General features: G+C 38.4%; 1 protein-coding gene across 2 annotated transcripts; it reads right to left on the bottom strand.

Moving 5' to 3' along the window:
* Positions 1-734: 734 nt before the first annotated feature.
* Positions 735-22699, bottom strand: CDC16 (cell division cycle 16). Of its 2 annotated transcripts, XM_069004771.1 has the most exons (18): positions 22595-22699; positions 19632-19686; positions 18640-18737; positions 18101-18139; positions 17155-17295; positions 15641-15800; positions 14903-14997; positions 14135-14268; positions 13003-13082; positions 11388-11437; positions 10646-10719; positions 8571-8696; positions 7665-7817; positions 6995-7058; positions 6491-6552; positions 4271-4406; positions 3620-3710; positions 735-2527 (listed from the first exon to the last, which is right to left on the bottom strand). In XM_069004771.1, exons 1-18 carry the CDS (start codon positions 22640-22642, stop codon positions 2262-2264), a joined length of 1872 nt encoding a protein of 623 aa, XP_068860872.1. In that variant the 5' UTR covers positions 22643-22699; the 3' UTR covers positions 735-2261. The 2 variants fall into 2 exon arrangements, with proteins under 2 accessions (XP_068860872.1, XP_068860880.1); XM_069004779.1 differs by lacking the exons at positions 19632-19686; positions 22595-22699 and having other exon boundaries at positions 17155-17943; positions 18640-18681.
* Positions 22700-27387: the final 4688 nt, after the last annotated feature.

Here is a 27387-nt window from a genome sequence, read left to right as displayed (position 1 = left end):
AGCCACCCAACCTGACAGTCCTGGACGCTTGTACCCAGCAGCCAAAGCCCAGTGAGGCAATGGCAGTGGCTTGCAGCAAGAATCTGAGGTCAAATCAGGCCAAAACTAATCACCAAAGTGCTCATGAGGACAAGGACAATACTCAGTTTAACTACAGCCAGGGTGAATGTCATAATAACCCAGAAAGGCACCAAGCACTATCTAGGAAGAGCAGGACAGGTGCTGGGAGTTGCAGAAGACTATGGCAAGCAGGCGCTGCCAGTACAAAGGCAGGGATTTGGACAGAACAAGAGCAGGTCAAACCATTGAACAGAAGATAAATGAGAACAACTTTCCCGAAAGTCCTGCCTGACACATACATAATGAACCAGCTCACAGGCTCTAATCCACCTGTAGTTGCCTGAAAGGCTTGGAGCCAAGCCAAGCGATATCAAGAATTCCTCTGACATCCAAAAGAGTCCTTCACAATCTAGGACACTTTGCATACATTTCTTTCTAGGTAACTTTTGATACCAATAAATGAAGGCTAGCAACAGCCAGCCAAAGAACCTCCACCAGATACCTGCCAAAGGACAGTGTCACAATATGCTGCCATTATAGCAGTGCCCATTCTCACTGTTCCATCTGTTTCCTCACACTCCAACCACTCCCACCCACTGATGACAAGTAACACAGCAGTGCCTTGCCCTCCTTGAAACGGAGAATTGATCAGATTTAGATCAGATTTAGTGCTGTTCTATTTCCCTGATTTCATTCACAATGTAACCACACAAGGATTTGTATTACCACAACTGAGGAAGTAGCACAGTAGATTCCTACAGGCAGGAATAACATAAATCAGTGTTGCCATCACAGCTGACACACTATCAGATCATAACTGGGGAGTGCAGGAAGAAAGATGAACTTTTATCAATCTTTAAAACCATTTTGCCAATGAAAAAAAATCAGTAACAGAGAAAAACAACGCAAGATTATATCCATGTTTGATAGTAGTCAAAAGGCCTGATTCTCTAAAGACTGTTTTGTCACCTTCCATTTAGAAACTGCCAGGATGTCTTACTAGAAAACTAAATTTACATAGGCTGGATTAAAAATAATGATATAGAGAAAAAGGAGTTTGGCTCCTTGAGACTCTTTGAGAATCTATTTGCAATATCCTTCTGGCTATTGTGTGTGCAGAAACAAGCCTTTGCTTGTTGCTTATCCATGAGATAGTCTTGGTTCCAATCATTCAGGATACATAAGTACAGATGTAAAAATAACTACCAAAAGATCCTTTAAAGGAAGACACCTGCCTAACAGAGTATCTGTTGAGACACACTCGTTATAGATTCTTCCTGAGTGTCCAGGAAAAATCTCAGTTTACCTCAAAGAAGTCACCTGCACCACACACAAATTACCAGGTTCCAAAAGAAAAGAAACCCCTCTGTATGAACTTTTCTTGCCAGCCACACTGAAGAGAGACCTGACTCTGGCCAGGAAATGCATATGCTTCCTAAATGATTAATTTTTCCAACTGTCTGGATACTTTTCCACTTACAACTCATGGCTCATAATATGTTTTTCACAAGAATGCGTAACTTTGGGTGAACTGTTTTAGAACTAGGAAGTAAAACATTTTGGTTCACCTTACTTTCTCATGTTTAAGAATATATGGGATTGGTATTGAATTCTGCACTCAGTGCAAACTCCAATCCACATTTTTTAACATATGGAAGGGAAACTTGAGCATCTCCAATTCCCTCTGTGGAGCCACAGCACAATTTCCACTGTCACTGGGACAGAACCAGATTTCTCTACACTACTGTGCTGGTGCTCATAGGAAAGCAATGGGATCACCTGGACCCAACAGATTTCCACAGTGAGCGTGTATGCAACTGCTTATAAAATACAGACTCCTCCCAAAGCTTTTCCTCCCTTGATACCCTTGAATTTCAAAGTGCAGTTGAGTCTAAAATTTGAATTCAAGTTCAGTAATGCACAGAGGTGAAAAATAGCCAGTACTCTGGATTCAAACCATGTATATGGCCTGCATCGATGCAATGAAGTCTTCTTGATCCAGATGAGGATTCATGAGAGTGCTATCAGGAGAGGAATATTTATAAAGTAGGAACTATAAAACTCCCAGTGTTAAGTACATAGTAGTTTGAATTCAATTCATATAAAAAATAGCAAATTCATGAAAGTACAACACCATAACAAAAATGCTAAAACAAACATACTACATTTAGACAAAATGAGCTCTCTACCAGTATTTATGGTCACGTACTATGATCTGACATTGATGTTTCTAACATCATATCACTTTCATTCATTTCAATCTCGAATGTTTCTTCCAATGGGCGACTGGTATCTGTACTTTTCCTTTGATTTGATGTCTCTAATGTTACTATGCCACTTTCATCCAGAGTTTGTCTTTCTATGTCAAATTCTCTGAAATCCCAGGGAGGTGAAATTATGTTCTTTAATGTCTTCACTGTATGTACATCGAAGTCATAACATCTTAATTTGTCTTTGATCTCTGTTCCTGGGAAAACAGACAAACCATTAGTTTATTTCAAATTAATACTCCCAAAAATGTAATCTCAAAGAAACTATCATTCAGAAACTACTATGATTCTCTGCTTTCAGGCCATCAAGGAGCTGCTGCTGCTTAATGACTGAAGCTGAATAGAGTTGTTTTGAAAAAATCCAGCAGCTTCCTTTTTTAAAAAAGCACAATACAAGAAGCATAACTCAGATTCAAATGTCTGTTTTGAGAAGTAATTGCCAATCCCCTTCCCAATTCTCCAAGGGGCTTTTTTTTCTTGTTTAAGTTACACACAGCTTGGTTTGCATAAATGCATATCACATGGCTGTATGGTTCTTCCAGATGTGTTAAATGACTACATATGGAGCAAGACAATATTGAGAAGAAACATCTGCAGGAAAAGCACTAGAGCACACAGATGGCTTTTACTTTTAAGGCTTCAGCCTTCTTAACATGCTTGACAGGACATCAACTGTGTTCACTACAGATAAATCACTAAGTTCAAGGAAGCAGAAATCTATAAAAAGAATATAAAAGTTTTTTTGTGGGGAAAAAAACTTTATGATCATAGAGAATTTAAACCTACAGCAATATAATCTATTACTGTTATGAAGCACTTTCTTTAAACCAAATATAAGGCTGTATTTTTGGAGTCAGAAGAACTTATCCTTTCTTCACAGAGCCAAGTTTTGTCAAGGTGAAAATACCTTGCTCTACAACAACATTAGCATTAGTGCTCTGATTTCCTAACTCCATACCTCTGTTTTATTTTTTCCCCATTCCCTTTGGGATCTAAGATGCCACAAATCAATGTTTTCTATAAAAGAAACCATCGATATTTTTAATGACAAAATGTTCCCTTTCTTTATGCTGGTGACAACTTACTCTCATGATGCTCAGAAAAACTGGTGGTCATCTGCAATTGCTGCTAAGTTCTGACTCACTTAGCCACTAACAAAAAACCCCAAAACAAAAACATCCTCTACTTTCTGAGTTAATTAGGTAGTGGTAGGCAGTCTTTCTTGACATAAGAATAACCTTCCTCAAAGGACTCAATGACTTTAGGAGACACATAAGTTAGAGTCTTACCAATATAGGCTTCAGAATCACCAATGTACATTTCTATGCAGTGTCCAAGCATCGTGACTGAAAATGTGTCATCCCGCCTGAGACCAAGGGCCTATTAAAAAAATAAACCAGTAAAAAGTACTTAGCAGTAAAAACATTTCCATCCTAAGTCTGCTATGGTTCAGTTTGCTGGTTTGTTGTTACATGATGCTATCTGAGCGTAGACTTCACTGTAAAAGCAAAACATTGCACAACCAAAATAATACCATCATATGAACTGGCTGAAGTAGTAAGCAAGAAAAGCACAAAAACAAAACCAGAAAAGCACATATATACAGACAGGAAATCATTCACATGTCATGAGATATGACATATGTTGCTGTTTACTTACTGTAAAATTTCTGGGTTGGAAGTATTTTAAATTATTTCAGCTGCATGAGAAACTTCTGTACATAAAATGTAAATTGCAATGCAAAGTTTGCCAAAGAGGCCATTTTTTTACCTAATCAATGAAATATAGAAGATTTAAAAAAAACCAAATTAAGATTATAAAATAAACACTAATTTGAAGCCTGGAAAAAAGTGCTGGTTCTCTGTTCCAAACCCAAACCAGAGTGGAACAGTAAATAACAGAATCTGTGACCAGCCCTTCAGCTGAAGCCAGTTACGTACCGTGTGAAAATAGTCAATGGCACTTTCGAAATTGCCCATGAGGCTGTGTATGTAACCAATGGCAGAGTAAGTAGAAGCATTCTGAGGGATTAATACTAGAGCCTGGCGATGGTATTCTAGTGCTTCTTCATACTTCCTGTTAGGGTTAAACACAGGAGATCTGTTAGTAAGCTTCATGGTGAAAGGTGGTTTTACAGTATCCTGTGGGTATTTTCCTTAGCAAAGTGGAACACAACTGTGCCAGAACTTTAAAATTATTGCTTCACGCTCTGAACATAATAGAATGTACGAAAGAGTAATGGATATTGACAATTTTCTTCCTCAGTGTAATTAAGAAATCATTGTTCTCCTTATGTAGCAAAACAGCTGCCTACAGCTAGGTCCCATTTGGAGATCTTAGCTATTTGATATGGTAAATTGCTTTAGATGTTTAATGCTGCTCATTGTAGCCCTGGGCTTTCTTTCTGTAGCTTTCATTTGCTTTCCCAAGGGAGAGAAGGAGCAATATGAGACTAAATCACACATCATTCAAACTGAGAAAAGCTCTCTGGGCAGAAATTTCACAACCCTTAAGTGCTGCATACAGTCTGTCATTTTGCAACATGCTCTATCAGAAAAGGTTTACATATATTCATTATTTCTATCAAATACCAACCACCTTTTCTTTGAAAATGATCTATTAGACTGATTATTGCATTTGTTATTTTATAAAACAAGGATTAAATGTATACTACAACATTACTCTGAGAAAATAAGTTGTCACATTTGACATCCTAGTTCCACATTGTTAAAAATAAAGATAGCAATCACCTGTTCACAATTTTAACATCTATAGTGATAATGAAATTATACAATGAGCAACACATGAAGTTGTTAGAGGACATCACGTAACAATTGAGGCAGAAAAATTATGCAACTGTTTGCTTGTTGCACAAACCTTTCACATGATTTCAATTTCATTTTCACTCATGGTATTTACACGTCCAATTGACTACCACTGTATTTTAATATGCTGCTTTCAAATGTCAACCACATAATACTAGTGAGTAGACATACATCCAGTAAGTTTTTTCATAATAGCCATATCGTGTATTACAGACTCTACTAAATTAGTTATTGTAGACTTTTTTAAGATGTCAAAGCATATGTACAGCTGCCTAAATTCTCAACCTGATTTTCTCAGAAGATGCTTTACAAGGATGCAAAAATACTTTAGCTTTGATTTCTGAACCTGAGCAAATATTAGAAGTTATACAAAGCATGATGTAAGCAGTTAGTAACTTACTATAGAAATTAAAAAAAGACAAAAGTAATTATAAACAAAACAAGTATTTGAAAAAAACCTGCAATTATACTCATGAACAGATTCCAGAAGCAGTGCCTTTTGTTTGATCTTGGCACAAGGAGTAACTATTATACCTCCTTACTTCATAATGAAAATGAAAACTAATTGGCAATTCGACCACAAAGCAATTAGTACCAAAGCCAAAGCAGAAGTACAACTTTCATCTACCATAATCACATTCTCATTAGCAGCTTTGAAACAAAAATTACAGTGTACACCAATTGAGCAATTAAAACCACTACAAACATTAAAAAAAATGGCATTGATGAAACAAAAGAAAGCACTGGTTAAAGTCAGATTAAGGTAATTAATGAGAAAATGTCTCTATGTTAAAACTGTTAAAGCTTGTATATGTACTTTGCACTTCTTCTATTAATGGAATGGAAATATGAAATGAAATATTAAATAGTTTTGTTCTAAAAAACACAAAGTAAGACTCCCTTGCTGTGTTATAATGCCACTGAATATTTCACTTCAGTAAAAAAAAGTAAGTACTAATCCAAGCAATTAATTGGCACAAGCCCACCTTTATGTTAATTAAATCAGTGGACATATTTCAGTATGTGAGGACTGGGACAGTAGAGAGTTAAAATTCGCACCCATACAAGGATCTAAAAGCCTACAACCAATTCCCTATCTAATAAGAATCAATAGTTAAAGAAAGGCTTTTACATTAAGTACTTTAACTTTTGTGTAATAAACGGGATATAAGGGGTGATTAATGTAGTTATGTTCACAAGCTGATTCAGAGAATCTTGTTCTTACAGGGTAATTCTACACTGCTCTCATGTGGTACATAATCTTGACATAAATGAGAGAGAAAACACATTTGTGCAGCATTACAGAGAAATGTAGCTCCAGTACTCTCTGCTTACTTGAGTTTTCTGCAGACATGTCCTAAGTTGTTCAATAAAGGCTCCCACTTATCAACTGTTACCTGCAAAATAATGCAACAATTCAAATAACTGCAGCTTCCTAGACTGTAACTAAATTTTGTCTACTTTAAAAAAAGAAAAACAACATACAAATAAATAGGGAATTATGTTTATGAACAAGAAAAATATCATGAGCATTTTAAATTCTTAACAAAACACACAAGCTCAAAACATTTATTCAATAACTCATTTTTCTATTTTTTACATTCCCCAAAGCCAATTATATTTCTTTAAAAGACCAGTGATATTAAAACTTGATGCAAACCAAACAAAACTTGTTTTCTCCTTAAGGAGAAAAAGTAATGTCAAGTCTCAGCCTAGGAGCACAGAAGACACAGTTTTAAAATCAAATTTATACTGTATTGCTTTTATCTTAAAATAAACACATGTTTGTCACAAGCAGTTTTACAAATTTATGACCTTGCATGTAATTAAAAAAAATACCTCATTTCCAATAGCTTTGATTTTTTCCAGTGCATCAAGGAACCACTTTTCTGCAGTTTTCCAGCTAAAGATTGAAGGGGTGGGGGTGAAAGAAAAGTAAATTAGTGAAAAGTTTTTATCAGCAGCATGAGAAAACTGTATTCAATAAAGATTTCTATGACAATATTTTGTCATATAAGTGCAATTAGATATAAAACCCAGTAATTTACATTTGGCTATATTTTGTATTGTGGACCTAAGAGCTAACAAGACAAAACTAAAAAAACACCAGAATCAAACTAAAAATATTGACTAAGCACTTCTTATATAGGTTAGGTATTTTTTTCCCAGAATATATTTGGAACCTCTTGAGCTGACAAAACGTTTTGCTGTACAAAATTTAATAATATGTGTGCAGACAGATGCCTTTTCAGGCATTCAACTACACAATGACAGGCGCATGGAAGATAGTATCAATCTCTGGATGTTCCTCAAGCATTAAATTCTGTCCTTGTTCAATCTTAAACAAGGAAGAACAATGCAAAAAGCAAGGGTTTAAGGTGAACACCATCTAAACTATAACTGAAAGACACTATAGTTCAATATAAGTACTTTAGTAGATATACTGGCACATTACAATTCAGAATAATCCATATTTAAGATAGTATTTGATCATATTTTGCAAGCTTACTCTCCATTTTGAAATGCTACCACTCCAACTTCATGCATAACAAAAGGATCTTCAGGTGCAATGCTTAAAGCTTGGCTGAAAAACCGCTCAGCCAGCTTGGAGTTGTTGGTCAAACCATATTCCAGTCCAATATAGAGCATCGGCAAATGACACCTAAAAACCATAAAAGAAAGTGCATGTTTGTTTCTGTGTGGTTATCAAAAATGGAGTCACAAACTACAGACATGCCAACTGTTTGCATATGTTCATGTACATCCAAGTAAAAGTTGATTTAAACGGACTAGTACCCTAAGGGGAAGTTTAAAAGACTTTACAAGTCTGTTTAACAAGAGACTGAACCCCAATATGTAATTGTAACCTGCTCTGGAATCACATGTATTTTCTCAGTGCTTAAGTTTACTTCTGATGTTTTTTTTCCCTAATGTCATTCATACATATAATTTACAAATAGAATATGGAAGAAGTAATCATTAGAAGAATTACATTTGCCAGTAACTACAATCAAATACAATAGTTTTATATGCAAATGATACGATTAGTTCATGACTCATTTTACAACCCCCTCCCACAGCATGAAAGAGCTGTTCAAGCTATTACTATACAGCAGTTGATGACCTGGTATGACAACCATGATTCACAAATTTCAGAAGACGTAGAACTTAGATTACCCATATATAAAACTTGACTTCAGAACTCATATAAAATCAGAACAGCAATCACAAATAACACAGTTAAATGCAGATAGTTAAATTATTGGGGTTTTTTTTCCTTCCTTCTTGTCTACCAGATAATCGATGCAATCGATGCAAATCGATGCATTGCTACTGTTTAAAGGGATGTAAGTCAATATTCTACATTACTTATGGATTAATTGTAATCTTCCTGAATATGATATTTTGTACATACCCTTTCATGAGCTGTGCAGCTGTGAAGTATGCAGCCATTGCTTGGTCGTGCTCACTCTCCACTGCAAATGAATGTCCATATGCTATCCAGGCAGGTCCATAGGTTCGCTCCAGTGTGGTAGCTTTGCTAAAAACAAGAGCAAGTCACAAGCAAACACATCTGAAATTAAATTTCATCTGCTTCAGATGACTACTTAGATAGCAATGCTATGCCACACAGTTAGGTATCTATTAAGATGATTGTCTGTAATGACCAGTGGTAAACAAAGCTCATTTTAAAAGTTCAAACTATTTAGCACTTAGAAGTATGACAAATTCTTGTGAACTGATTTTATTACTTCTGCTATTGTTCAGAAACAGGAGGAATTATTTGATACTACTGAACATAAACAATTATATAGTAGGTGACTTGAGTAAAATACAGAAGACATTAGTAGTGACTCAAAACATATTGCAAAATCCTAGTTATATATTTTGGAATAAATATATTCTATCAAATCCAAGTTTAAGAAGTAGGCTATGAAAATACCAAATGAACACTTAGGTTGAAATTTCACCATCTAATTGTGCTAGCCTTGAAGAAGAGGAGTATTTGTCACATCACAGGCCATGCATCAGAGAAGTATACAAAATGTCACTCAAGTCTTGAGCTGAAAACTGCAACCTGAGCATAAAGACTTGCAGCCTGGAGTCTTTACAAAAATGTGGACTTGATGGGAACATTAGAAAGCTGTGTAGATTATTTTCTGAGTCTGAAGGCAAGGGCATTCATAACTAAACAGCTCATAACAACTCTGCCTGGTCTTTTCTTAAAAGCTTCTGACATGGAGATAATACACGTTCCGTAAATGTTCTATCTTATTGCTTAACTATCTTTAAAAACTTATTTTTTTCCTTACATATAATCTAAATTTTGTCTGTCACAGTTAAACTCACTATTTCTCATCACAGATCCTAGAGAATGGTTTGTTTTCTGTCTCCTGGGGTAAAACTTTACATACTCAAACAATTGTCTCTTGCCACTCATGACAGCAATGAAAGATATGTGGGTATTTGACTGTCTCTTCAAGTTTCTTTTCTAAAAACCACTGTGTAACCTCCAGTTGTCCCTAGCCTTGTTAGCTTTACACTATCATTCTTCTCCAAGAAATTTAAGCATCTTTTTACTATTTCACTTTTAGCAGACCTCTTTTCCCTTTTACCAGAACTACTCTGAATTTTGATGTTTGTTCGATTTGTGGCTTTTTGTTTTGTTTGTTTTTCTCTTCAACACATCTATACACCCTTTCTTGCTGGCTAGGGAAGCTTGTACATTTAAAGATGTTTTTTATTTCAGTACCAAAACCAAGTATATCACTCAGGACAGCTTCTTTAAGAATTTCACAGTGCTACTTGTAAGGAATTTAAACATTTTACTCATAATAAGCAGGCATTTAAAAAGTCTAAATGACTAACCCATCTTTACATATATGGTCTATAAAGGTCTCAGGAAAAATTAGTCTTACAGGTTGATTTATGCCTTCTCAGTTTAAGTTTACAGCACCAAAACAAATTCTCAACTTCACAGCAAGGTCCTGCTCCCCAGTGCTGATATTCACTACACATACAGAAGACCTACAGGAAACAGCATTGACCAAACCTAAAAAGCCCACAGTTGCTTGTGTACAGAAAGAACTGGACAGCCAAATGTCAGAATTTTCTATATAATTCTTCCCTTTCAGATATGACACCTGAATCTGGGAGAATGCCTGAGTGTCCCTCAACTAAGAACTGAGGCCTGATCACCTACAGCTGTACTTAGCTCGGCAGCATGAGCAACTGCAGGGACTATACTGCCCAGAACAGGCAGGTGTCTGCCTAGAGAGATACCACAAAAGTCTTTTTCATTTTTAAAGTATCTCTATGGATGAGGTCTAAATTGCTATCCCAAAGAGAGGGTGGCAACAAAAGGAGTATTTAAGTAGCAACCAGTATATTGAGGCTTCTGTTTATGAGCTTACAAACAATCATGAACATTAAATGTTTACTTAGCAAGCGAGCAAGAGGTTCACTAAGGAAAACAGAAAAAAAAGTTACCTGAGATATCTTCTAGCATGCTCATTTTTGTGGCCAACCATGAGGTAATAGCATCCTACTGCAAACCATGACACCTACGCATCAAAATCAAAATAGAATATTATTACATATATCACACTCATTTTAGTGAAGCATCAAAAGAGCAGAAGACAATAATTAGAGAAGTTAGGAACACTTTCACTGAAATCACAGTCAGCTCTTCAAATTATTTGAAGCAGAACTGCTGGCATGTACCTTTCTAACTGAGGCTTATGCAGCCTCATGAAGAAAGAGCTAAGTGGAAAGCGCATTGCTGTCCTCAATTATTTAATGGTAGGGAATATATGACAGAGCCAGACTCTTTTCAGGGGTGCAGTGATAGGATGGAAAGCAATAGGTAGAAGATGCAACACAGAAAATTAAGATCAAGTCAAAGAAAAACAATTTTCACTGTGAAGGTGATCAAACACTGGAAAAGATTGCTCAGAGACATGTAGACATTTATTACTGTAGCATTTGTTTTAAATTATTAATCAAAGTAAGTAACTCACACTGAATACCTTTTACAGGTACTTAATTGTATAAAAAGAACTTTGGTTTAAGGAAATTACAATGCAGAGAAAATAAAAGGAGTGAACCATTTTTACAAGCTTCATCCAGAAACAGATTTTGAATTCTGTAGCTCAAACTAATACATTACAACTTTTACATGCTTTCACCTAAAAAAGAAACTACCTGGCAACAAAAGCTTAGAAAAACTTACAGGATTATTCGGGTACAAGTCCACCAGTTTGTGAGAAAGATAGAAAAGCTCTACATAGTGGGAAGAAACAAGAAAAGAAAATTAAAACAAACTAAAACATTTAGATGTTTCAAGTATTTTAGTTTTCCATACAAAATACACACAACATCTAACATTATTAATCCACATGGGAACAAAATGTTTTCTTTTAGTAGTAATGCTTCAAACTGCCTCAAAATAGATTCAGTTTTGCAATTAGCTAAAGAAAACCCAACCAAAACACCCATAAGTCTTCACATCATACAAATAAGCAGCTATACTTCCCACCCTTGAAGAATTCTGCAACAACTTAGGTCATTAACATACTTTAAAATAAATGCCAGTAGTATTACACTTGAATGTACCTTGTCAAGGTAAAACACTATTCAACTTCCTACATCTACAAGGTATAACATACTGGCTAGATCCATTTCAAAGTAGAGTCCTGTGCATTAACATGCTGAAAATAGGACAAAAGCAAATAAATTATTATATTATTTGGAATAATTCCAAGTGATTACTTTTTTAGTAAAAAAAATAATTCTAGTTACTGGAATCACTTACTACAGATTTTCTAATAATTGCAGCAGTAATCAGCTACAGGATAACAATCCTATTGCCTATGCAATTTCAAATATAAAGTTTCTATTTCTTCAGAGCACAGTGCTCTTAAACCGATGAGATTGTCCTGGAGCACTTTGTATCAACTCTCAGCTCCAGAAAAAACCAAATGTTAAAACTGGCTTACAAAATACTAACTTATGTACATAATGCTTCTCAAGGCAGATTTAGAAGAAAAACCAGAGTACTGGCCCCATTTTCGGAGGTACTTAACTGTAAATTAACTAGGAAGTACATTCACTAATCACCAAGAAGTACCAGTACACCTAATGACCTATTTGTGTACATATAATGAACCATCATGAGAGATTGCAAAGCACATAAGCTCCCTATTCTATCTTCCAATTGATTTTAAAGACATTCAAGCTGCTCAATTGATTTATATTGCAGTCTGGAATGAGAAAAAGCCACTCCAGCTGCAAGTAAGCTACTACTGTAATTCCAACAAAGGTGCTGCATGATTATTCATTTGTTTGAACTAAAGAGAGGCCTTCACAACAGCAAAGGCAAGAAGAGTCTAGAATTTTTTCTATCACAAAATAAGCATGTTCACCTAAGCATACATAACTGCTGAAGAGTTCTTTCTACTTTAATTTATTATATTTTATTGTTGAGCAGAAAAAGTACAGCCAGATACTGTACAAAGATCACCTGGAAACAGAAATCAGAATGACAGGGATGAGGCACTGTAGGTCCCTGGCCTCCTGGCTACACAGTCCAGTGGTTAAAAGACAGCAGCACTCATGATCATGAACTCTTTACACAGCTACTTCCCCTTAACCCTCAATCCTGCTGTCAGCTCTGAAATTCCCTTTTTTACCAGTTACCACTGTTTTCTTGAAACAGCAGGTAGGAGGAAAAATACATGTAATTTTTCAAATGGTGTATAAGGGGGTTTCTTGGCATCTTTAATTCTTTATTAAAATTGGGGCTTTACAGCCTTCTGTTGACTCGTATTTAGTGCTGTGCTCCTTACCATTTGCTTTGTTAAGCTCCACAAGTGTCCCTATATGTACAGGTAAACAATTTGCATGGAAGGGATCTTTTTCCATCACTCTAAAAAAAAAAAAAAATTAAAAAAAATCTGTAATGCACATTTCAACAACTTTAATGTGTTAAAAGCAAGCTGCTTCTATAGCATGTAATGTTCCAGTTAATTACCACTTTAGGCACTAGAAAACTATTTGTTACTAAAAGATAACTATTAACAGCATAATAAAGGCTCTCTACAGACCAGAAATATAACAATTAATTTAGCTTAGCAAAAGAGGATAACAGAGAATTCTGACAAGCTGAATACACAATTAGAACATCAGAATAAAATGCTCTTTTGTTTTGCAGGTTACTTCAAATTTCACCACCAGACAGCAAACAACAACATTTCTGTTCATCTTTTCCATACATTTGACAGCAACTTTCAAGCAGTAGTCCTCAACTTCCTGAGGTTAACATCAGGCAGTATGCCTTAGGAGTCATGTTTAGCTCAGTTGTAAAATTTTGTTTCCTGTGGCATTCAGAAACACATCCCTGAGTCCAGATCCACAGTAGCTGAGAAGCAAACCATGGTAGCGTTCTGACCCCTCTGCCAACAGAGCAGCAGCGCGTGCCTGGGCTACGTAACAACCAATAAACGGTACTCGGCCATCAAAATTAGAAATAACATGCTAGCTTTTTAAATTAATAATATCTTTTGATCATTATCAATAACATTGTAACTGTTAATTTACCAGAGAAATCAAACTTCCTAACTAACCAACTGATTCAAATCAGTTCATTCTGAAGGCCAAACAAGACGTAGGTAGGGAGCACAGAATATTGAAGGTACCAGGATAAGGATGGATGAAGGGAAGCGCAGCACAGTGCTGATTAAGCAGAGTTTTACCTTGGATACTTCTTCGGTGTATTATAAAAATACCATGTCTTGCCAGACACAAACTACATATTTTAAATACCTGAGACATATATAATATATGACATATATATTGCAATACATATCAAATTGTTACGTATGTTTACCTATTGAACAACAATATTTGCTGTAAGTCCAGGCATAATTATTACACTCCACCACACAAGAAAAAAAACTGAAAGTTGCTTTGTGCACTTACACTGAAGTGAGCTTGTAACACATTTTGAAGTCACAGTTGTAATAATGTCTTTCTGCTAAGGATACTACCACATCCAGGTTTTCCTGAAGACCATCTACTGATTCAGGAATCAGTGTTTCACTGGGTTTATTATACTGAAAGACAAAAAAAGCCCCAACTGAAACAAAAACTAAGCTAAAATCAGATGGTAAAAGTATTAATATTTTTAGTCCTAAAAATATATTTAAGAAGCATTAAAGTTCTTAAAAGTTTTATTTTTAAACTGAAAGTCCATAAAACCTGTATTTGGTAAAATGCTTCTTTCAAATATACTTAAAAGCTCATTTAGAACACACAAAATGCTTGCCATAGTCAATATCTTTTGTGTAGGCTGTAGAAATCAAAATTGAGTAATATATATTTTTAGTGCTCTCACCTTATCTTTGGATAAAAATAGTCTGTAATGATGTTGTTATAGCCCAATATTTTCAGGTAACTGACATTTTGTCTACACTATTAACATCTTTTTCCTCATCTAGAAGTTTCTCAATAAATAAATTTTCAAAAACGTAAATCAGAATTTCAAGTTGTCACCACACCAGAAAATAATTAACAGAAAACTGTCACGCTACTGCACAAAGTGAGATGTACTGCATCAAAAATTTTTAAAATTACAAAGCCCACATTTATTTCAATGTTCAGAATAAATGGGATCCAAGAAAATTTACACCCAAAGTCAATACTTTCAATTCTCCAGTCAAAAAAATTTTAGTCAATTTTTGGACTTACCTTTTTCAATTTATTCTCAAATAAAAAGTGAAGCAATTCCTTTTCTTCTTCTGTACATTGTCTATTAAGAGGTAGAGATTCAAGAAGTTCTTTTTCTATAGGAATTAGAAAACATTGAAGTGGTCATATTACAGAAAAAAACAGCAAAATCCAACATTTCAGAACTTAGGGAGGCAAAGGATTTTATGATGGTCATCCCAACTGCAAGGACTATAACAGCACAGATACACTGAAACGGATAATACTACTAATTTTGGAAATTAAGGATTGATTAGTTATTCTTTCTACACCTTAAAATAAAATTTAATAAAGATGAAGTAACACATCATTATTTTCATTTACTCCACACGTCAAATTTTATCACTTAGAAAGCTCTATTAACCAATGCCTTATGTACCTAAGCAAACCCCAGGAGCATTTCATTGGTTCAAAGCCTGTGGAATTGAGAACACGTGAAAAAACTTTGTTTGGGCTGGGCAGAGCAGAAGAGCTCCAGGAGCTAACAAGCAGGACAGCTGGGTTACTTTGTTTCTTTCAACTCTTAACACTGCAGGACTGAAAAATAAAAGTTCAAACGCAAATTGCGCAAATGGTAATTTTCACTCATTTTATACATTTTCCATTCTTAACATTTTGAAGTCTGTTACTTGTTGTATTGCCTAAATTTTTATCTAGGAAAACACGTATTGAGAAAGCAGGTAAATTTTACTTGTATTTGAGAAATACTTCTCTCCAGACCTTCTTGTGCTGTCAGCATATGGTGTGATGTTAAAAGATCAAATGCTTCAAAGCAGTAAACATCAAGCTTCAAGGCCTCTTTGTAGCTGTAAGTTGCCAGGGTTCTATTATCCAAAGCATCATAGATCTTCCCTCGCAGAAGGCATATAGAGCTCTTGATCTGGTGGAAAAGCAGGACTGGAGGTCAAAGACTGTATCAGTGTTTGCAATTTAGTTCGAAGCACAAATCAAATGTGCTCCCTGGAAAGTAAAAAGTATTTCATGCATGATAGAAGCTGGTTTTCTAGTGCTGTCTTTAAATAAAAAGTTGTCTCTACTACCTCAAAAAAATCCAAAGAATGCTCTACCAGGTTACCTACTGCCAAACAAACACGTGCTTGAAATAAACAAGTAATATAATAATAAACAAGCCGAGTTGTAACCTAATTATACTAAATTCCCTTCATATTCAACATAGAGAAATAAATATCACTGTCACTTCCCAAGGCAATACACTTCTTTGCTGACCATTAAACCACATATTTCATGCAAGACAAGAATGACCACACTAGAGATTAAAAAGACTAAGTCAACAAACTCAACTGTTCTGAACAGAAAAATATATCCTTATTTTCAATCCAAAACATAGATATTCCAGAAAAGAAAACAGTGAAAACTGTAATTACCAGTTGTGCTCATGTTTATTAACTAACTTGTTCTTTCAAAATCCCTAGATGGGTATTCAGTTCATTCAGAAGGTCACAAAAGTGTCAGCAAGAGAGAAAGTTAATACAGTACTCAGCTCTATCATCAGATTTAACAGTCCTTTAATCCCATTATACCAGCATTCAAAATCAGCTCACATCAACAGTGTAACCCACTTTGCTACTTCAGTCTTAAAGGGAAAATGCTGTCTGTCAATCACCTACACTGTAATTTCAGCTAATACATTTTAGCTCGTACCCCTGAAACTGAAGACTCTTCACAGATCCTTCAGCCTACACATGGTACCAATCTCTTTAAACTGTGTGTCTACACAGAATTTTTTCACTGAGCTTCAAAAACTTCACCTTCACCTCACATAATTTTCATAAATGTGATCAAAGAATATCCCACTGAGAACACCACTTGAGTCATTATGAAGTATTTCATTAAAAATAACTGGAGAAGAAAAAATCTTGCTTTGTTATCTCAGAACCTGCAGCCCAATTGAAAGAAATGTTAGCATCCATTATCAGACAGAGCTAAAAGACTGTAAAAAACAATGCTAGATCATGAAGTTCCTGCAAAGTGTCTGCAAATAATTTACAAGAAGTTGTTGAGAAGCACTGTTTATTTTTGCATACCGAGTTATTTTCATATAGGTGAGCTAACACACAACTTGTGACTGAAAGAACGATTCAGCATTTCTGAAAATTATGTTATCTGAAAAATAAAGCCTTAATGCAGTTTCAGATTCATAGAGCTGTGAAATCACTTTCTGACTTCACACTTCTTTTTTCTACAAAAATATTTTTTAAAATAATGTCACTTACAGAGGACTGTGACATCTCCCAGTCTGTGGTAGAATCCTTCAACCCACTTTCATCCTTCAAGTACTTTTCAAAAAGTCGTTTGTTGATTGGCTCCTCCATATCGAGGATATCCAAGGCCTGCTGATGCTCTTTTGCAGCATACTAACCAAACATGTGCATGTAAAAGACAAGGTTTTGAAAAATCTGTACATAAAGCACCAATAAACACAGCATCATGTTTCAAAGGCATACATTATAACAACCAGTGTTTATCAGCAGGTTTTTCATGAGTGCATTTTCTTATTTGGCCATATGTCATTTTATAACTGCAGTTAGCTCTTTTACTGGTCATCTATAATATGTAAAAATGCAAAAACTATAAAATAAGCATGTACAGAAAACTCTATTATTCAGCATTATGCAGTCAGAGAGGTATGGTTCTAAAAGTAGTTAACACAGTGTTTAATAAAATACAATCATCTTATTCTATAAGCAGCACATTACTCTCTTTCAAATTTCTGTATTTAATCTACCAATTGATTCAGTTGTGTCTCTGAAAGCACTGCATTTTACTTTTTATGTATGACATTTTATACAGAAGTATAAAGCTGCTAACTATAGTTACACAACCATAAATCACATCTCCTTTGGTCAGATTACAACCAACCAAGTAACAGTGTAAACATGAAGACATGAGACAAAAATGTTTCACATTCTTTCTCCACAAAATATTAGAGGAGTGTTTCCTGGAAAAGAAGGTCAGTTGGATTTCTTCAAAGTAGTGCCACAATTGATACTCCAGTGACCCAACTGAAAGTTAAAGAATGAAATCAATTGTCAGAAAATTTAAACCTGTTGTTCCAATGAACATAAATATCTACACTGCCTATCAGGTACCTAATCATCCCAAGGTGTGTCTTTAGTTTAGTTTAGTCTGTTTCCAATAGGGGTTAAAATATGTACTCACATGACATCTAGCTGCAAGGTAGCGACATGCCTCATACAACTGAAAGAGAAGTTTCACACATATTAGTTATAAAGAGAGAGCACGTTTGCTTACACTGCCGGTCTCCATTTCGCTCTCTCCTTCTTCAGTTCTATGGCTTCTTCACCCCTTTCACCACCAAAAATCCTTCCTGACCAAGCCTGTAACACTTTCTCTACTACTAAACTCTTGAAGGACACTTACTTCACTCTTGCCTTTACCACTCATTATCAAAGTGGAAGGAAAATTGAAACAACTACATCTGAAGTGACAATCCCATACCTGCTGCAGTTACATCCTTGGACCCCTTCTCTTTTCTGTGACCCCATCTGGGGACAACACTTTGAACCTGACCAATTGAACACAGGGCTATAGCTACATCATTATAAACTACATCATGCAGCTTTCTCAATTACTTTTCTTATAAACATAATCTTGTGATGGTGAAGAAGTCACTGTGGTTAGCAGCAGAGTCTTAAAAGAGGGGTAACAGTAGCGTGTCTTTGACTAAACTGACTTACCTTATCTAACTTCCGCGATCGAAGGGCATGTGCTGCCCTATGATACTGAGCTGTTAGGTAAAGACATTGGGCCAACCAGTAGATATCTTGTGGTTCCTCTAAAAAGAGCAAATTATAAATCATTGCTTTACAATATATCTTCAAACACTTTAATACGGAATGTTCACTTTTGCTTCACTAGGAAAGTATCTTCCCCCTACTCTAGCATCCTACTGAGTTACAAAATTCTACTTATAAATATGTATAGAGAACTTACAATATCTATCAGTGAGAGATTACAATGAAAAGATAATCAGATTTTAACTTTAATGACATCAGATAGTGCACTGGACAGTGAGCACAAAGAATGTCATAACAGAGGTGTGTCATGAGGAGGAGACAACAATGATACAGATTTTAAAAAGCAGCAGTTGCAGGTTACCCTGCTCTTGGACATAGGACAGAAAAAAACAACCCATAAATGTCTCTCTCAAGTAAAGAGATCAGTGGGAACCTAACTACAGTGAAAGCAATAGACTTCCATAGCTTGCAGCTGCAATTCAGAAGTACAGCTTAGTACCCTCCTACCTTACTGGCAACCAGAGCCTTTGTGGGATCAAGCCCCTGGAATCACTTTAAGAAGTGTAAGTGCTGGCAGACGCAGGCAACCAGCAGCAGCTCCCTCTGTAAACCCGCATTGTACTTGTCACCCAGGGCAACTGTGAGTCCTGTGGGAGACCACCATGGTCTCTTGTTGCTCTTGTTTTTTAATTTTTGTTTCTTAAAGAAAGCAAACCTTAAGGTTTGGTCAAACACGAATTTTAACACAAAGTTCAAAAGGGAAAGGAGATGAGCTCTGCTCTGTTTAGGAGAACAGCATTCCAAAGATCACAAAAAAGCACTTACACCAAACTCAAAACGTTAACATTTAGCCAAACAGCACTAAACCCCACCAAAACAGAACACTATTAGAAAGAGGTTAATAAAATACAATATAAAAAGCAACCACTTACCATGAGACAGTGAAGCTACTTTGTCAGCCCAAAACAGGGCACTTTGATACTGTTGCTGTAAAAGCATGACAGAAATAATTAGTATTTCTCTGGGGTTAGCTTTTCTGGATAATTTTGAAATACACTGTACATCAGTCAAATTTAACATCTTGTGCATGTAGTCTCTAATGAACAGTGATTCACATTTTTCAGATCTTTGTAACTTAAAAATATAGTTTAAAAGGGCCAAAACTGTAACCTCCAAGGGATGTAAAAGTAATGTAGAGTTGCTCATTTATCTTCAATACAATGCAGGTATCTTTGACCCAAAGTTATGTGTTGAGTAAGTATGGCAATAGGTCATTAGTTGATTTGCCATCACTGAAAAAGTAGGAAGAATTCCCTCCTCCAGTTAAAATAAATGCCACATTTTAGAAGAAAGAGAACACTATATATATAAAAAGGGCACATAAATTACTTCAGGTAACTTCAGCAGCACCATCTCCAATCAAGAAATTTTCCTTCTCCAGTCAAGATGCTTCAAACTCACATAAATCCATAGTGCCTGCATGAATTTCCCCTTATTCTTGGATACACAGTTTCCCTCTTGAGACTCCAGTTTGGCAGGAGTAAAATAGGTAGGAGTGGTAGCAACCAGAGGTCAGATAGAAGCAGAATTTGCAGGTATATTCCACTAACCCAGCTAAAGCTGCCACCAGATTTGCGGTGCCAGGCAAAATCTCACAGAATTGGCTGGGATTATCTCCTGAGAAGATCAGCAGGCATTATTGTGGTTCCTTTTTATCTCACTCCATGCAATGAGGCCTAATATGATGCCGAGGATATGCTGGACATTTAACAAATACCCTGCTGTTGCAAGGATTTCTAAGACTTTACAGGACCATGTAGTAAGGGGACAAGGGGGAATGGATTCAAACTGAAAAAGAGAGAAGGTTTAGACTAGATGTTAGGAGGAAGTTCTTTGCTGTGAGGGTGGTGAGGCACTGGAACAGGTTGCCCAGATAAACTGTGGATGCCCCATCCCTGGAAGTGTTCAAGGCCAGACTGGATGAGGCTCTGGTCCAGTGGAAGGTGTCCCTGCCCCTCACAGGGAGGTTGGAGCTAGATGGTCTTTATGGTCCCTTTCAACCCAAACCATTCTGTGACTCTCTGAAGACTAAGAAAGCCTTGATGGCTTCTGTCCTCTCCCACACCATTGCAGTTGTGGAGTTTGTTCAGAACCTCAGAGACTGGTTTATGCTTTTGGAGCAGAGGTCTGGCAGTCTTTTCTGAAATGCACACACTGATGGTATCCTAGTCCTTCTAAAGCACTACACTCCATGACCTAAGCAGCCTTTTCTATCATGTGTTCCCACATTTCCGACTTGATGGGGATTAAGAATGCCCAGCAAATTTGTCAAGAGAATAGTTCAATCTGCACTCCCAAGGGGGAAAAGAAAATCCACAAAAACCCACAAAACAACCCCACACACATTTAGTAGCTGTCTAAAAGAAAAGAGACTTATATAATTCTCTCAACACCACAAAAGAAAGGTATAATCCAGGCCTACAAGGCACTGCATGACTTCTGTTGAGCAGTTTTACAGTACTATAGAATGACACATTATTACACAAAAAAGCAACCTCATGTTTCTCCTGATGCCCCTTCCTCAAAAGTGCACAGCTGTCTATACAGCTGTGTGGCAAAGCAGCTTGGTGAAACAGTTTAGCTCAAATGAGAACAGCAAACCAAACCAATCAAACCCACCAGATTAGCTTAGGTCCCTAATCAGCCTTTCAGTCAGACTTGCTGGCCACACAGAGAAATGTCTTTGCTGATTTAAGGGATGTGCTTTCCTCAGCAGTGATGCCTGCACCAAGTCTGAACTGGAAGGAGAGCAGAACAGTTTGATGCTACATTTAATCTAATTTATTAATGCATTTTTTCTCTTGTCTCTTTTTTTTTTTTCTTTTTTGCCCTGCAGCAACATAATTGCTGAATCCATCAACAAATGAAAACAACCCTGCCCTCCTAAGAGCCGTCTGCAGCATTGCAGGAGAGTGATGAGTTTAATCACCAGCTAGAGAATCACAGAATGGTCTGAGTCAAAATGATTAAAGATTGTCTCGTTCCAACCTGCCATGGGCAGGAACACCTTCCACTGGACCAGGCTGCTCAAAGCTTCATCCAACCGGGCCATGAACACTTCCAGGGATGGGGCATCCACAGCTTCTCTGGAAAACCTGTTCCAAGTTCTGCCCCCACCACCCTCACAATAAAGGATTTGTTCTTACTATCTAATCTAAACTTAACCTCTCTTAGTCTGAATCCATCCCCCCTTGTAATGATCATAGAATCATTAAGGTTGGAAAAGACATCCAAGATAATCAAGTCCGACCTTTGTCAGAACCCACCATACCCACTGAACCATATCACCAAGTGCCATGCCCACTTCCAGGAAGGGTGACTCCGCCACTTCCCTAGAAGTCGGTTCCAGTGCCTAATCACCCTTTCAGCGACGAGATTTTTTTTTTTTTTCTGATGTCCAACCTGAACCTGCCCTGGAGCAATTGAGGACTTTTCCCCTGCCTTAGGTAAGCACGGCCGAGCTTGCACAATCCGAGAGGGCAGGATCCTGCAAACACGCCTTCGCTACACAGCAGCCCCACAGCGGCTCCCCTCCTCCTTCTCCACAGGAGGGAGAAACCAGGAAAACCCACCGGGAGGCCCCGGCTCCCACTGGAGACCGCACAGGCGGCGCTTCCGGCCCGCCGCACCCACTGCTACCGCCGCTCCTTCCCCTTCCAGAGAAAACGGGGAATAATTACAAAATTACGCCCTCTCAGCCGTTGCAGAGGCCGGCACCGCTGCCCGCCCCGCCCTGGCCTCCCTCACTGCGGGAGCCACGCCGAGACCAGTTTTTCCTCGGGGAAAACCCGGGGGCCTGCCGCCCCTTCCCCAGCAGCCCCCGCTGGGCGCTCACCTGGTCGATGTATTGGCGCACTCGCTTCCTGAGCCGCTCCAAGTTCATCCTCGCTCCCGCGCCGTCCTGGATCCCGGAGCCGCCGAGGGACCGCGGGCCGCCCGCCGGTGCAGCGCCCAAACCCGCCCCCCGCCTTCTCTCCCTCCTCCCTCCCGGAAACAGCGCCCTGAGCAGGGCGTTCCGGGAGCGGTGGGGCCGCCGGGGACATCCTCTCGCGCGGGCCCCTGCCTCCACACGTCCCTAAATAAACATATCCTGGGACTTTTCTCTGTAGTCCATACCCCGAGAAATTTGTGCTGATAGGATTCTTCACCGTGTCGAAGTGGAAGATTGTCCGTGGAATTTGACCCGAGGGGATGGCCTGAAGCTGTGCCAGGGGAGGTTTAGGTGGGATATCAGGAAAAGGTTCTTCACCCAGAGGGTGGCTGGGCACTGGAACAGGCTGCCCAGGGAAGTGGTCACAGCACCAAGCCTGACAGAGTTCAAGTAGCGTTTGGACAATGGTCTTGGGCACATGGTGTGACTCTTGGGGATGGTGCTGTGCAGGGCCGGGGGCTGGGCTCGATGATCCTTGTGGGCCCCTTCCAGCTCAGCACACTCTGCGATTGTCTCTGCCAGGGCTCCTAAAGAGATCTGTGGCCCTGAGAGACCTCTTTGGCTGCTGCATCCTTGTGGTGAAAATGTTCCCATAGGACATTGTAGGGATGGTGTGTCAGGAGGTTTTCTATGAGTCCTGCATGTCTCAGGCATTTTTGGTATCACACAGATTAGGGAATCATTCACTAGGACACTGCTGAGCCATGTCAGCTTTCACTACTGAAATCCAAGTAATGTGAACCATTAAAATGCCAGATTTGTAGTAATTCAGGTGTTGCCCAATACATCTTGGAGTGGGTATGCCTGGGACAAGAAGAAGAATCACATGTGTTTGCTTTGATGGAGAAGGAAGATTTGTGTCAGGATTACAGTGTGGAGAAGGCCACAAAGGTGGCAGCTGGTCACAAGCAAACAGTCTCCATTTGAGGAAAATGGATCCATGTGCCCTCTCTTGAATTATTTGCAGTTACTGCACTTTGATGTAAAACTGTTTGTTTTCAGTGATTTCCTCCAGTTATTAGTTAGGTCAGCTTTTCACCTCACACTGTGTCACCTTTTGGGAGCCAATTCTTCTCTGAATTGGCCATTGAGTCTGTGTGCTGCAGATGGCAGATACTTGTTTTGTGCCTGCTGTAAAGCATAAATTTATTTGTTTTTTTTCACTCAACTGCATTTGAAGGTCTGCTACTTTTTCATATTTTGGTAACTGACATCTTGGAAACAGCAAAATTCTTATTCATCTTTTCATTAGATCACATAATGAAGAAACTAATCCATGTGATAGTGCTTTCCTTGGATCCAACAGTCCTATCTAGTGAGGGTTATTATCATGTTCAACTTCCCTAAAGACACCTTCTGGGTGTACAAATACCTTCCATGGCAGGATGCAATCAAGCTTTTGTACCTTCAGTTCTCAGAAACTTGTGGCTTGTTGTGAGTACTACCATTCCACTCATTGCATGTGTTGGTTTAAAATCCTCTTTGAAATCAGTATGGAAATAACAGCATATGTATTCACCAGCTTGTGGGTCTTCCTGTGTACAATAAAAGATGTTTGAGTGAGATTTTGGTAACATTTAGAAAATGCTGAGTGACAGAGCCCATGATTTGTCCTATGTGGCACATTTCCCTCTTAGGCCAGGTGTAATAACAACTCACCAGAGGTCAGTGGCTTCTATTCAGTGTGAGACATCAGGGCAGCAAACTGCAGTAATTCAGAGAGAACAAGATGAATTTAAAAATCATGGAATCATAGAATGGTTTGGGTTACAAAGGACCTTGCTCTAACCCCCCTGCTGAGGGCAGGGATACTTTCCACTAGACCAGGTTGTTCAAAGCCCCATCCAACCTGAGCTCAAATGTCTCCAGGGATGAAGCATCCACAGCTTTTCTGGGCAACCTGTTCCTGTGCCTCACCACCCTCATCATAAAATGTATCTTCCTTATTTCTAGTCTGAATCTACCCTCTTTTAGTTTAAATACCTCAGTAGAGAAACTGAGTTTGAAACTTAATGAAATGCAGAACAAAAAAGTGAAATAAAATATGAAAATTAGGAGTTGGTGCTAACCACTAAGATAGAAGTCTTGTCTGGGGAAAAAAAAAAGATACACAGGAAGTGTGGGGGTTGGAAGAGAAGAAAACGCTCATGTTGGGGATGGGTGAGAGTTAAGAACGGCCGCAGTCACTGGGAGCTGCACAGAGAGGACCTGTCATCTGTAGGATCTTGGAGTGGTCCAGGGAACGCTTTATGAACATGTGGAAGCAGGTACAGAAATGCACACAGAGAGTGTTATTTCTCCAGTAGCATGTATCTAGTTCTTATATTGTCCAAGCAGAGTACATCATCTCATGTTGCTCTCTAGCATGTGTTATGTGCTGCTTTTTCACGTTTTCCTGAAAATTTAGCTCGTCTGAGGGAGCTATTTCTGGGGCTGGAGCTCAGAGGAATGGTTGCTTAAGCTATGCTGTGGGGCTACAGCAGTGCAGGCCCAATGGCTCTGCTCAGGTGGGCTCCAGTCCTGTTTCTTCAGCAGGAAGCTGGTCTGACATCAGCACTCGTGAAGTAGCTGGTCATTCAAAGAAAGCAGCCCTATGGACAGACTCCATAGTTTTGCTCCTTCACTGGGAGTTATGTAGGTGTGTGGGCAAATAGATGGGGCTGACACATCATGCTGTGAACAGCAAGATCTTTGTGAACTGGTGGTTGAGGCTTAAAAATTATTTTAGGTGGGAACAATTTTAGGGGAAATTTTGAATGTTATGCACTTTCAAATAATATGTAAGTTTCTCTTTCAGATTCAAAATCAGTAGAGAGCAAAACTACTCTAATGGTTAAGTGGTGTTGATATACCTACTGCTTTGCTTAATAGTACTTTGAACAGTGGTGAGGGTATGGAGAGTCAGTTAAAACGAATTGATTTACAAATTTGCACTCAAGTATCTTAAACCTTGAGAGGAAGTGGAGAGCTCCACAGTCATATTAAGACTTCCTCACTTTGTGGAAGTTCCTATGTTTTTATCTCCTTTTAGTTATCTTCTTTCCTTTGTTCTAAAAATACCTGTAGACATTATATGTGCCGGTGCTATCACATAGCGTCTTCCTGCTGCCTTTAAATTACTGTTTCTGAGTCAGTTTGATGCTTGTGCATGTTTCATGAAATCACAGAACAGTTCAGGTTGGAGAGCACTTTTAAGATTGTCTAGTTCCAACCTCCCTGCCACAGGTAGGGTGACCTGCCACCAGACCAGGTAAACCTGATCAAGTAAAAGTGTGTTTGCTTTCAGTTTGTACATGAAAAAAGTCTTCTTTGATATTGGAAAAGTGTCCTCGTTTCTGGCTTGAGTACTGTAACTGAAGTGAGGTCTCTGAAACCGAGATGTGTGTTGAAGTGGGAGAAGTTCCTTCTGAAATAGCCCAGGAGCGGGTGTCAGTCTTTCTGGGAAGGTTTCAGAGATGGCCCCTAACTCAGCTATTTTGTTCAGGTAAGTGGAAAAAGTAAGTGACCTTCTACTGCCCTCATTCTGAAGTTTTTCTTCTTCATCCCTGCCACCCCAAACCCATGCGGGCTTCTGTTTCCAATGTTGTGTATAAGTACTGCAGACCTGCCAAGGGGCAGCCCTTGGCAATCCCCACTTTACAGAGGCAGAATATCTGAATTGCTCCCACGGGGTGTGACTCTCCCTCAGCTGCCTGCAGCATGGCTGAACTTGGAAAAAGGTATTATTTTGATTTTCAATGGGTCTAAAAAAGATGAATGGGGAAATGGACTGAACTCGATCAACTGAGAACATCTGTGGCATGCGTGGAAGAGGAGAGGGATGGAAAGCAAAGCAGTTGGCTTTATCTTGTGTTCTACCAGCATTCTTCAGTTATGTTACAGAATCCTTGCCTTTTCATACAGAAATTGTGTCATCTCTTCTAGGCTTATAAGCATGACATTTCTGTACCTGATCTATTATTTGATTGCTCACGATGAACTGCATGAGCTGTCAAAAACACAATCTGCAATTAAAGTGAGGTCTTTATTTAAATTTCCTCTTCTTATTTTAGCTTGGCTTACACAACTGCTGTAAATCAGGCCTGCCTCTTCCAAACATCTTTCATGCCATTAGTCACTGTCAAGAAAGTTTGACAGGTCTCCAACTGCTGAGTTAGTTTCTGCAAGTTTTGTGGAAGTCACTGTCAAGATGAGAGAGACGTGGACAGACTAGCGCCCCTTTTCCCTCAAGAAAGGCTACGGCTCCAACTAAGAAGTTACCTGCTCCATTTGGCCTGGCAGCAGTCCAGTGAGGAGGTGTATGGCTCAGGATTGCCATTGGAGATTTTGTCAGAAGGCTTCAAGGACATGGGAGGACAGGGACTAGAGCTACTCTGGAGAAAGAGAATCTGGGGCTTGGCAAATAATTTGAAGGCTACATGAGTCATCGATAAAAAACAGCCTTTGTGGGTTTGCTGCTCGTAGAACACTCTTTGTCCTGTGGTTATTTAGATGATGCAAACCTATTGCTGTAAAGCAAAGAATCTTGGTATTTGTTCTCTGCAGCAGGCTTTTACTCCTTGCTGTGGTGATGAGTGAATCCCATTGATTGTATCAAAACAACCAAGATCACATTTGGCTTTGCTTTTTCCAAGAGATAAATTTTAGGGAAGTGGCCTCTTTCACGCTGATTTCTCTCCTTCATGCAGTACTACTCC

Source organism: Aphelocoma coerulescens, chromosome 1 (assembly GCF_041296385.1).
Source record: "Aphelocoma coerulescens isolate FSJ_1873_10779 chromosome 1, UR_Acoe_1.0, whole genome shotgun sequence".
NCBI lineage: Eukaryota > Metazoa > Chordata > Aves > Passeriformes > Corvidae > Aphelocoma > Aphelocoma coerulescens.
Note: the sequence above shows the minus strand (reverse complement) of the source record. Positions and strands in the feature narration are given on the sequence as shown.